Source organism: Hyperolius riggenbachi, chromosome 2, assembly GCF_040937935.1.
Source record: "Hyperolius riggenbachi isolate aHypRig1 chromosome 2, aHypRig1.pri, whole genome shotgun sequence".
Lineage (NCBI taxonomy): Eukaryota > Metazoa > Chordata > Amphibia > Anura > Hyperoliidae > Hyperolius > Hyperolius riggenbachi.
Window position 1 is genome coordinate 200,957,315 of NC_090647.1, and position 13,358 is coordinate 200,970,672.

At 43.8% G+C, this 13,358-nt stretch overlaps 1 protein-coding gene across 1 annotated transcript; it reads right to left on the reverse strand.

Annotated features, from left to right (window-relative positions):
* Positions 1-3,144: 3,144 nt before the first annotated feature.
* ZIC2 (Zic family member 2) lies at positions 3,145-8,339 on the reverse strand. The gene is made up of 3 exons (XM_068265255.1): positions 6,456-8,339; positions 5,252-5,415; positions 3,145-4,346 (listed from the first exon to the last, which is right to left on the reverse strand). The coding sequence occupies exons 1-3, from the start codon at positions 7,567-7,569 to the stop codon at positions 4,137-4,139; spliced, it is 1,488 nt and encodes a 495-aa protein (XP_068121356.1). The 5' UTR covers positions 7,570-8,339; the 3' UTR covers positions 3,145-4,136.
* Positions 8,340-13,358: the final 5,019 nt, after the last annotated feature.

The window sequence follows — 13,358 nt, forward strand, 5'->3', positions numbered from 1 at the left end:
AGCAATAATACTGTAAAAAAAAAAGTTCTGCCTTTATACTTGTGATTTATAGAACCAAACTGAAATAGGATTTTTAGTTTTTGTTTGTTTCTACAAACCTACAATACCCTTTGACTGCTAAAACCCGATTGGTTGCCTTCCTGTGTCTGATGCAGGACCCAGATGTATGGAAGCAGCGCCAGAGCATTGTGAAATGAGATCTGACTGCCCTGGGAGTCGGCATGACTATATCAGCTCTGTGAGGTCATAATCCCGGCGACACGCCTGCTCGAGTTGCGCAAAGTAAAATGAGCACTGCACAATGCAACAAGTAGCTTATTGCTCCACTTTTCTCTATTTGCAAATCAGTTCATCTTTGGTAGGGTCTAAGCTAACAATATTTACCGCTGCTTGAGACTGGGACTTTTTAGGGCATCTATTAACAAACTGTAAGAAGTTGCGCTCCTGGCAGTGCAGTGGCGTTTATCCGCTCTGTGCTGCAGTGCAGAGCCTAGATCCAGCTCACTGCTAGGAATACCTATGAACAAGACACACACGCACACTGGAATGGCTCATCTGACTGTGTCACACTAGCTGGCAGATGATTGCCTTGAAGGTTTACTGTGACAATTAATGTCGAGATCTCGCTTTCATTAGTATTCCTGACATAGAATAGGACTCTGCTGTTCCTCTTGCTTGGCGGATCGATCTAGGATCAGCAGGCACAAGCAATGAGCTGCAGCCTGGACACTGTATGGGGCTGACCTTTTCCTGCTCTCTCCCTACAGGTCACCACTCTGCACAAGACCCAGCTCCTACTGCCTTCATCAGCACACACCAGCGCAGCTCCCACCACTGGATCCTCTGCCAAGTAGGAAAATTCATTTCAGGAGATTTACTATGAAGTAGAAGTAACATGTGGCAGCTCAAAGTGACCCTCCCAAACTAACTAGCAGCAAGTCTTTATTCATCCATAGATGTTGGCTGCAGTAGAGAGACTGCTTGTGTGAGCTCACGTTCTATGGAATCACTTCTGGACATTAACGAATCCCATAAAAAGGTTCATTCAGGTTTATGCATTATAACAGCATGGGAGAGTTGGCAAAACTCAGCAATCTGTAGTCCAGCACGTATGGTGTACAATATCGTTTAGTCTAATGACTTTCCCAAATAATACAATGTGCTGAGACACACATAGCTCACTGTCTCTATGGGGAGCTTGCTGGGTAACCTGCTCAGGGCAAAGCAACATAATCCTCAGACAGAACATACTCCAGATGTTGATCTGCCCTCAACGGGTTAATATTTCCCCCATTTTATTGCCTTCTAGGCATTCAATGCAGAATACATCGCATGGAGTGAGCTACACCATAATGGTGTACGCGTTTCAATGGGCAGATAGCATAATAACTACCCCCATTCAAACTTGTAAGTATAGCTATGTAGTAAGTAATCCTTGAAAGGGGGTCAAAATATACAACTGTGCTGCAGAAAAAAATAATATATATAGTGTACATGTGGGAATTGTATATAAATAGGTTTTACATACACACAAACGTAGAATATATATAGATATATATACACACACATATTCATAGCTTGTTGCTCTGCAGGTGAACGGCCACTCTCAGCATGCCACTGCAATGTGTAGGTGTTCTATTCATCCATAGGTGAGGAAGGAGATGACGGCTGGTGTGCATCATATAGTCTTATTGAAATAACAAGAGTTTGTGGAGCTTTGCGTGTGCATCATCACAATACACTAATACACAACACTGTGCCTACTGCACTCCCACCCCACAGTATCCTCTTCCTGCAAAGTACTCATTTTTTACTAGAAGGAATACAATATGTTTCTCTGTAGCTACAGTGCAGTATAAAAATATAAAATATAGATTTATTATTTTGTATTTAATTTCCAACTGGTGCTGGTAATCATTAGTAGTTGCCGGTGGTAATCATACTCTCCCTCGGTTCTAAATTAACAATATAATAGCTGTATATAGTAGCAGTGGCATCAGCATGACCAGACAGTGGTGGTATAGATTCAAGATATAAAAGGAATTTTTCCTTATACACAATAAATAATTCCTTAGTTACAGTATTCATGTCTGGGAAAGCCAGTAACACACCTAGCTCTCATCTCCTCCCCATGGCAGCTCTGCGGATTGAGGGAGGCATGATAAAGGTCATTTACAAGGTCAAGGTCACGGCTAGTCTGCCCTGTGACACAGGACCCCGCTGGAGGTCAAGCTGTACCACCCCAAGAAATATATAGCTATGGCCTACACACAGGGGCATCTTCTGTGTCATGTGGGCTGGGAATAGGGATTTTATTCTCCCGCTTTAAGTGTAATGATGGGGTTAGTAGGCTGTTTCAGCATTGATACTGCCATTGTTCCCGGCGGTTATACATTTCCATAGAGCATATTAGCGCCTACACATCTGAGGAAATAAAAATAAGGTATCAGTAAGATAACATGAGAACAGGGGAAAGACCGCACTCACTCCCATGAAGGTGAGTGACCATTTCTTGTACCCACTGTTTAGAAAGTGTGTACATTGTCCACTCAGTTGCTGCACATGTATCTCTATGCTCAGGTAGCAGCAACACGCATATTTCAGGTGTGTGTGTGTGTGTGTGTGTGTGTGTGTGGGGGGGGGGTGATAGTTACCAGGTAGATCTGAGTTGTTAGGTGTGGGGAATCCATGCTGTGTGCAGCCTAGCCTGCCCTCAGATGCTGCAATGCCGGCTACTAATATCTTAGAGGGACCCTAATAATGCTGTAAAGGGTTAATCATGGACCCCTTAATTCCATTGGGCGTATCTTACATTTACTCCCCCCCCCCCCTTCCCCATCTAATAAAAATATATGTATTCATGCCTAATGAATAGATCTACGTCAATCTGTTGCCACAATGACATCGCCTTTATTCCTGGTTTATAAACTAAGGTGCTTCCAGATTCAAGAAAACACTTTTGTCAGTGAATATTTCAATTGCATATTAACAGTTATATTGAAATAAACACCCTCCGTTATTTTCCTAATACATGATGTATATAATAACCACAGCATTGTCTTTTTTTCATTTTAGCGGACATGTAGCCCGCAACCCAAACTTGAATATACACAGAACCATACGTGCAGTTTCAACACAATTTATTATAGGTCTGTATGCATTTACTTTTAAAACAGGTCACAGAAATTATGAAACCACTTTAAATAAGAGGAAAAAAAAATCTGGAAACAATTTATGCTCACAATTGTACATATTTATAATTAAGAAACATTCTTTATAAATAGTGTTTCTCTGTAGCAAGTTAATACCATAATTTAATTACAAATGGATAAATATTGTAAGGAGTATGTACAGGAGGAAGGCAGCTAGTTATGGGAAGAATTGCGGACTGCACAACGTTGATCCCCCCTCCCTATGGTATCTCCAAAAACCTGACCTTGGGGGGGGGGGGGGGGGGGGGGAGAGAAAAAAAAGCACAAAAAGGTCACGTGAAACATAAAATTACATTCACAAGCCTGTGTAAAAATTCCTGCCTGCTGTAGTTTGAAGAAACAGAATAGAGACTTTGGCACGGAGTTTTATTATTTCCCAGCCCAGTTGCATGAAAATTTACAATCGTGTTCCGTTAAAAAATAAAAAAATAATAAAAGGGCACGATACCAATAGCACAATACACAAAAGAAAATACAAAAATAAAAGCGAGGGAAATCCCTCCTTCACCGTATTATTTCAATTGATGAATAGAGGGAAATGTCCGCCATTGGTTAATGTAAAGCCTTATATACAACCGAATAAAACCTCTATACATCAAGAATATTTTAAATGTTCCTCTCCCCCTCTGTGGAGAGAAGTGGGCTATGTACATGTGAGAGGAGGGTTGGGGGGCAAGAGAAGACAGTTTGCTCTCATGTGAGGTACAAGGGGATGTGGGTAATAAATAGATTCTGTTGGGTATTCTCTCTCTCCATGCATCAGTTTGGGGGATGCAGTATTTAGTGAATTCCTGGCTGTGCCTCCTTCCCCGGAATGTCCGCTTGGTCGTGTTAGGAGCACAGTAGGCAGTTAGCTGGTGAATGTGGAGTGCTGCATTGTCTCTGGTGGCCTACAGACTGTCCCATTAGAGCCTCACACGGCCACTACACGTACCATTCATTAAAGTTTGACGACAGGGGCCCCGCAGCGCCACTGGCCACACTGTGCACTGCAGACACTGCTACCCCTGCGGGGGACAGGTTGGTACTTTGTGTCTCGGTGTTGGGGGACACCAGGCCTGGTGGGGTGGACGACTCGTAGCCAGAGCTGGCGGCTGGGGACGACTCTGATCCTTGCGGGGAAGACTCGTGCACCTGCAGAAAAACAGAGCAGTCAGATACAGCATATATAGAAACACAGCACATACATCACAACTATAGTACTATGCATGATATATGCTAACATTCTACAAGGTGGATTACTGCAGGTGTCGTCTACATGCACTGAGATTGCGTCAAATGCTCCAGGCTAGCAGGGAATATTTACTAACTGATGGTATGATAACATAGGAACAGATGGGCAAATTAAGGGACCAAAAAAAAAAAAAAAAAATAGGGTCAAAATTATTATTTTACAGTTTGTTTCGTTGTGAGCTCTATTTTTACAAGTCTAGACTTTACTCACATGAAGAAAGGCTATAATAAATAAAAACAACTTAACTAACCAGCCCTAATTCTGTCGGTACCGATTGCAGGGGTAATTACCAAGGAGCATGGCTACAATATACTAGAGCATAGTTTCAATATTGAATGAGCATAGTTGCAATATGCAAGAGCATAGTTTCTATAAATAAGCATAGTTGCAATACTGTGCTCCTAACACGAATAAATATACAAGGAGCATAGTTTCAATATTGAAAGATCATACTTGCAATATACAAGGGGCATAGCTGCAATATACAAGGGGCATAGCTGCAATATTGAAGGAGCCTAGCTGCAATAAACATGGTTGCAATATACAAGGAGCATAATTGCAATAAACTGAGCCTAGCTGCAATAAACAGTAAGCACGATTGCAATAAACAGTGACCCTAGTTGAAATGAACAAGGAGCATAGTTGCACTATTCAAGGATCATCGTTATAATATGCAAGGGGGCATAGTTGCTATAAACATGGAGCATAGTTGCCAGGAGCAAGGAACATTAGAAGGCTTGGGAAATACAATGTGACAGTCCTGTCTATAGGATAGCGGTGCTCAGTGACTACAGCGGACTGTTACCTTCATGTGTTTGCGCAGAGAGCTGGGGTGAGTATACGATTTGTCGCACATCTTGCACAGATAAGGCTTGTCTGAGGTGTGAACATGCATGTGCTTCTTTCTGTCACTGCTGTTTGCAAATCTCCTGTCGCAGCCTTCAAATTCACACTGGAACGGCTTCTCTCCTGCAAAGAAATAGTCGTGGGTTATGGGCACAGCTACATGCAAAGTGCACACTTTCCCCATAGCCAAGGTCCTCTATACGCACACATTACAACTCTGTTACATTTACAATATAATTCCCATCCAAATATCTATAGGCAGCAAATATCAAGCCTATGTTGTGAGCCACACAACAAGCTATCATTCTATCCCTGTTTTTAGTGAAAACAGAGAACATCCGAGCTGCACACAGATGTCACACTGAAACTCGCTCCTTCCAAAAAGCAGTGTAAACGAGTTGAACTCGAGGTCGAACTCCCCCCAGCAGTTTGAAAATACATGCTAATTGTTTATTCATTTGCAAACTGTTTGCAAGGAGATTGTTCTGCTGATGTGCCCAGGTGCGGTAAACAAGCAGCTTGTAAAGGGCTAAAGATATTTAAAATGCATTCATTTGATTTTCACAGCCACCCCTACCCCCACTCTCTACATATCCAAATGTTATGTTGTTTGGAGCAATTTGGAGGTGTGATAACTCAAATATCCTCCATTTGAAGGGAATCCACTTAGCATTAAATTACATTAGCACCTAAATAGTTTTAGAGCGACATCTGTTCAGATACAACGAATTTAATGTTGACTTTACGTCCAAACAAACACTCTCCACTCAAACCTTGCTATATTGCGTGTGGCATCAAACATACATATATATATATATATATATATATATATATATATATATATATATATATATATATATATTCCTTATTGACAGGGATCATAATTTAAATCATTTTACCAGCAATCTATGGAATTTGATGTTAATATTTACTGAGATAATATTTACTAACATACTAAGATATCCACTCAGATTGTAAGCCTTAGTTGATTGCCACATTATAGGAAAATACTAGTAGCTGGATTTAAATATTGCATATGGATAATAGCTAACAATACACTGATGTCTAAGCAACTGCCGTTGTACCAGCTCAGCAAAATGTTCTGTTTTACATCCTCCTGACTGTTCTGATAATAAAGTAAGCGTGCTTTACGGCTGACCTACCTGTATGAGTCCTTTTGTGGATTTTGAGGTTTTCTGAGCGGGCGAACACCTTGCCACATCCAGGGAAGGGGCATGGGAAGGGCTTCTCCCCTGTGTGAACTCTGATGTGGTTGACCAGTTTATATTTGGCTTTGAATGGTTTTCCCTCCCTGGGACATTCCTCCCAGAAGCAGATGTGGTTGCTTTGCTCAGGTCCCCCGACATGCTCCACAGACACATGGGTGACCAGCTCGTGCATTGTACTGAAAGTCTTATTGCAGCTTTTCTTGGGGTTACTAAGCTGTTCTGGGTCAATCCACTTGCAGATGAGCTCCTGCTTGATGCATTGCTGCCTCATGTATCTGAAGAAGGCCCCCGGGTGGTGGTGGTGGTGATGATGGTGGTGGGCTGCCATGTTCATGCCCATGTTCATTGGACCATACTGGTTGTGTAGCTGTGCAGCGGTATAAGGGTCTCCTCTGGGGCTAGACACCTGGCGGTACTGATCAGTCCTGCCGAACACCTCCCCTGGCAGACCCAATCTCATTTGTCCTCCAAGTGCGTTCTGGGATGCGGCGGCATGCTGTTCATGGATCCCAGGGAACAGCAGGTGGCTTTGTGGGTGCTCCCCATGTGAGAGCTGGTGATGGTGGGGATGGTGGTGCAGGCTGCCTGCTGGGGGGCCAAATAAGCCATGCTGACCCGCTCCTGCAGCTGCAGCCCCTTCAGCAAAGCCGCGGCCACGGAATATAAAATCTCTGGGGCTGTTGAACGCTGCGCCGGTGTATGCAGCGTGCGGGGCCAGGGCAGATGCGGGGTAGCCAGCCTGGGAGGTGAAAGCTGAGCTCTGCCCTGGCGGTGACAAGTCGTGAGGTCCACTGCCCCCAGCACCCCCTGATCCACCTCCACTGTTGCCCCCGCTGCCTCCCCCAGAGCCCCCTCCTGGGTTCAGCTTGAATGCCCCCATGTGCGCCTGGTCCACAAAGCTGTTCTGCGCCAGGCTGAGCTCCCTCTCCTGCATCTCGGCGGCGGCTGCGGCAGCGGCGGCCACTGCGGCGTGGTGGTGGTGATGATGGTGGTGGTGCCGGGCAAAGCTGCCCAGGGCCGGGAACTGAGGTCCGGCGTCCAGCAGCATGTCCCGGTCAGCAAGCAGTCTCTTGCGGAGAATGTCCGTCTCTATAGAGGCAACAATCAGGCACCTGCTGCGAGGAGAGCAGTTACTACACGGTACAGCAGTGCTGCAGCACAGCAGCCTCAGATAGACCAGGATGATGGAGAGATGTCCTCCTCACTTCTGGGCATGTCCTGATGCAATCACCACTATGATAGATATCGCACCATAAAATCATATTAAGCCTCCCAGCTTGTCCATAGAGCAATGTCCTGAGCTGAGAGCAATGGGATCATGATCCAAGTCTCCCTCCTCCTCCTCTCTCCCCGCTCAATGCGTGTCTCAGTCGGGGAACTGGGCTCACATTCCCCCCAGATGAAGGATCGGGCGGCAGATGCTCCTCTCTCTCCTCTTCTTCTTTCTTTAAGTTGCTGCTCGGGTGGTGGGAGGAGGGGAGTGAGAGGAGGAGGGATTCTAGGAAGCTTGGGAAGGGGGAGGTGGGGAAGAAGGAAAAAAAAACACAAACAACCATAAAAGAAAAGTGATATCACAGAACGTGGAGCTGCTCACAAACAAGCCAGCAAATCGCTGGATGATAATCGGGCAGATCCTGGGCTGCTCATTGTCCGGAGAATAGTTTTCCGCGCTCCCATTGCTTTTGTTTGCTTTACTTTTCGGTGGATTTGGTTAGTATGGGGCTTTTGTTGTGGTGAGGGGTTTATGCTTTTTTATTTTTTTTTCCTCGCCACCCTTATCACAACCCCTCCTTTGCTGTCTGCTCTGCTCTGACTGGACTGGCGTTTCCACTCACCAACGCCCCCTTTAACAGCTGCCCGGCCATGGTCTTGCCGTTACCCTATTGGCTGCAGGGACTGGAGATATCTTTGGAGGGCTTCCCAACTCTCCTGCCAATCAGGCTGACAGCCCCTCCCAGCCCTGTGGCTGTGGGCACATGAGCTAAAGGGAAAGGGCTCTCCATCGCCCTGTGCTGGCCCAGCAATACTTCTGTATTACATACGTTTAATTGTATATCCTCAAAAAGCAAATGTAAAGTGAAATCATCTTTCCCAAGCAAGAGAGGCTAGCACACCATTTAGGATAATTCTTTAGATACCTGAGCAGACAGATGGACAGATATCAGGTCGCAGGCAGTGTCCACATCATATTAGCTATACACTGTGAGATGAAATCATACACTAATGTTAACACAAATGTTGCTTGGCCATCTGCAGTTTTATGCAATGTTGGATGTAATGTTGCAATGGTATATATCACAGTCGCATATCTTTTACGTAATGTATGCAATAAAACAATGTGACTTCTCGGGATATTTTATGCTGCCACATATATGATGTAATAACATTGGCGCATGTGCCAGCATAACACCTGCCCGTGGAAACATGGGAGTATTTTAGATTTATTACAGAATCTATCGTTATTTCCTGCATACAAATAGTAATGCTTGTTAAACACATTGTAATGAGCTTGTACACATACAGCAGTGGAGACGTGTTACGAGGTACCACTCTGGAGTATACAATAAATACATAGTAACTCAGATTACATCTGTAATAATAAAAATATTTAGCGCAACAAATTAAAAAAGAAGAAGGATTTATGAGAATAGACGTTTATAAATGAACACGATGGGTCAGGTCTTGATGCTGACTGTATTGTGTATTTGTTCTTTGCTATGGGAGATATAGTAATATATTTTATGCAGTTCAGTATAGGTGATAAGAGGAATATGATTGCTATGCCGTTATCAAGATCATCCTTCATCGATTACTACAGACGTCTCTCGCTATTGCTGATGATGTGATGCAATGTCAGTCGCCTGTGGCTAGTGTGTGTGCACAGCAGTGCTGGTGAATCGGATGAGCAGATACTACTGTACGTTAATAAAGCAAAGCCGCACCCCTGGCGCAAGCCCTCTGCTGTGCCTTATACAGTGCAATGAGGAGCACATAGTACTGGCGAACTAACTAGCCCTTATATAGCTAGCCGTAAAGTGTAGTCACCCACGATGTGGTCCACGTAGTCCCACTGCAGCTTTACCATCCAGGTCTGCAGTCCTAGAGGAGACAGCAGCAGCACCCACAGCCTGCTTACCATTCTCCCCGCATCCTCCTGCATGAGAATGGGAGATAATCAAGCACATACACACAGAGATGGCTGTCCTGAGTAATAAGAAGACATTGATCTGTAAATAAAGGCATAATCAGCCCCTCTTGCTAATTGCTGTTTGTTTTGAAAGCTGGAGGCACATAAGCAATTACAAGGATGTCCACAAGTGCGAGTTAACCAGGAACGAGCAGGCAGAAGGAGAAAGTCGATTATACTGTATAGAGTGGTTACATGTACTCTGGCACTGCCAGGCGTGCCTCATGCCAGCTTCATTAAAGCTAGCCTGGCACTGCAGCCAGTGAATTATAAATCAGCGCGCCTTGCTGCTTTCCTCATACTGTAGCATCCATGAGCCGTGGCAAAAGTTGTGTGGTGTAGGGTAAGGTACACCACAATGCCCTCGGGCTGAGGAAACTACTTGTATGTCCATAGTGAGCCATATAAGAGGCATATCGTGCATTGCTGCAGATTCATTGCCACAAGGCTTGGCCTGCTCCCAAAGGAAAGTGCTTACCTTTCTTCAGTCTTTCCAGCAAGTCCTTTCTCTTGTGGCCCTTTCTTGTACTGCTAGTTTTCCCACATCACCCCGCTGTATGGTGCAGTGTGTGCAGCTTCAGGAGCTTTCAGAGATAAAGTTTGGAGTGAATTCTTTAATTGCGCATAGAGACCCCGCAGGCTGGCCTGTATTTGCTATTCTTTCAGGGCTGCAGTCCTACTCTCTCTGCAGGAAACAGAGGAGCTGATCCAAGTTCAAAGTCACTTCTGCCGTCCCTCTAAGAAGTGCTTTATTTCTCTTCAAACCACAAACCCCCTTTCCCCCGTGTCACAGGGTGAAAAGGGAAGAAAACAGAGGCTGCAATCATTTGTACAGCCAATGCCAGAGACTTAAGCTGTTTTTGTTTAAAGGAAAGAGTGGACCGTTAAACTTCAGATATTTCTTTCAAGAGATTTTCCCAAGTTTCTTGAAGTCCAAGTCATATCAGAGTTGCAGATCACGACCGAGTTTAAATGGGTAAAGATTTTGTCCTTTTTATCTTTCAGTTGTTTTACTATTGCCCATATACTGGGTTTGAGTTGGTGATATTAAAATGACCGGCGCCTATAACCTTTCTGTGGGCTTTGTGTGATGTGTAGACCTCGGATTTCCAGCACAAATGGCTGAACATCTGAAGCCCATTTTACATTGTTATATCAATTATATTTATTTTTATACGGCATAAAAGTACAGACAAGACAGGGCTGTGTTGTGTATTACTCAGAGCTTTTATTAAAGGTTAAAGCGTATTCATCCCTCAATGAGAAACATGAGAGCCTGAAACAATGTGCAATATCATTGCAGGTTTCTGCTTTACAGTTATCTGCCAGGCATGGTATTTATTATAAACAAATTTCCATGGTCTTCCCCATATGGAATATATTTGCCTAGGCTGCAGATGAAAAGGCCGAACCGTTGTCTGTGTGACAGGACCTCATAATGTCAACATGGTCATCGGCAGCATATTAGGTTACAGGTTACCTTTGATTGTGCTGACCTTAGGGCACTCCAGGGGTGTTCGACCTCTGACCGCTGACAGACCACATAAGATGTGCCATAGCTCAACACTCTATAGCACCATCCTCACACTGCAACCACAAGACCACGTCACACAGGGCAACTTGTGAAAGCCTGCGCCAAACCTGTAATGTTTTATTTAGAGACGGTTTATGACCAGCAGACAGACCAAGCTACCACCGCGGCCATATTTATGGCTTTGCGCTACATAATCCCTGCGGACCACACGAAAAACAAACTCGCTGGAGATAACATGTCACCTGCTGTTAGCATGCTTTATATCACTCATTAAAATGTCCTCCTATCATCGCCTGCTATCTGTCTGCAGAATTATTACTATTATTATTATCTCCATCATCATCTTCATCGCCGCTTTCTGCCCCACTAGGGACACAGCTTTAGGAAATTATCCACACACCTTCCTCTTTCTTTCTTTCTTTCTTTCTTTCTTTCTTTCTTTCTTTCTTTCTTTCTTTCTTTCTTTCTTTCTTTCTTTCTTTCTTTCTTTCTTTCTTTCTTTCCCTTCCTTCCTCCTTAACCTGAAAACAATAACTTGGAATTCAGCAGTAATATATTTGTACTGGGCACTTGAAATTCACACCTGCATTTCTGTATATAAATATGAAATGAAGCCGTGTATTACAAGAAGTACCCAGTAAACACAGCACTGTTGCAGGGGGTGGATGTGTCCAGTGTGCAGGGGTGATACGACTTTCAAATGAGTTTCAGGGGCTAGGGAGGCAATTTATGCTGTCACTCATAAATATCACAACATATGTTAACCATATTGCTCTTACACGTAAACCTGTCAGCCTGTCGCTGTTTGATACATCTTTACAACTTTCTTTAAATGCATACAGTGAATTATATGATAGGCCTGACTGACACAGGGCCTGACTTCCAGCGTGGGAAGTACACAGCAGATATAGAGGCTGAAGCCGGGGACACTATGGTAAGATCACACTAATGGCACAAAGTGTTGCTAGAATGAAGTGTCATGCGTCCCACACATACACACAGCTGATCAGAGAATTTAGTCCATGATATCCCGCAGTATATGACAGAGGGCACCTGACACATGAGCCCTGTACATTGCTACATGCTTGCTTTATAAAAGGAAGGCAGACAAATACATTGTGTGTCGCCTGAATTTGCTTGTTTGTTAATAGTGCTGAACAATATGTTGCCATTGAAGTATCTTTTAAGTCAGCTGCGCACATTTTGGTTAACTAGACTGGAAGAGAAACTTCCTCAGTAAATCACTATTGAGTGCTTTGCTATTTTTACTATGTTCACTTGCTTAGTGATCTTGGACGAATTCAAAACCTCCACCGACCTGCAGTAGAAGTTATTAGAAGGATGGAGACGGGCTTAGCTGCAAAATTGGATGGCTGCCGCACAACTTTGATAAAATGGTTAAAAAAATGAAATAAAAAAAAGTTGAGAAATTTCAGAAATTACTCATTACATTTTGTCAGAACGTTTTAACGTTTTGTGTCTGCAAGTCCTACTAACATGTACCTACAGAAGCTTCTCAGCCGCCTCTTCTACTAAATGAGTCTTAGCATATAAATACGATGTAGTAAAGGTGAATTTACTACAAGCACACAATCTCTGCAAAACTTCACTTCACTCTTCTTCACTTCCCCCCTTTCCCCCAGCAGCAAACACGGGTTTAAGTGTTTTTTTTCTAGTAAGGAACACTTTTAGCAACTTCGTTTCCCAAAAGAATGCAGGGGGAAAATCTATACTCTGAAATATGAAATGTACTTCTTCATGATGAAACAGGTATCTTCTGGCACAGTCTGATTCCCACCCCATAAAACCTTACATTCAGCACTTGCTTTGTTTATTGCACAATGTTAGCATAGAGACTTCATGCATCTCTCTGCATCACAGAGCAATCCAAAAGAAATAAGTCCGGTACGAATGTGGTTTTCTGCAGAGGTCCTTCTTCTCAGAGGCAGACGGACACACTGAGCGGACCTAGCAGTCAATAAATGTCCCGTGCTGCTCAGCCCTTGCGTCTGTATTTTATTTTCCTTGTAAAAGTTTATCACATTTATTGGAATTCATTAAATCGATGACAGATACCCAGCATGAAGGTTTAACAAGAGGTGTAGATCTAGGCGTG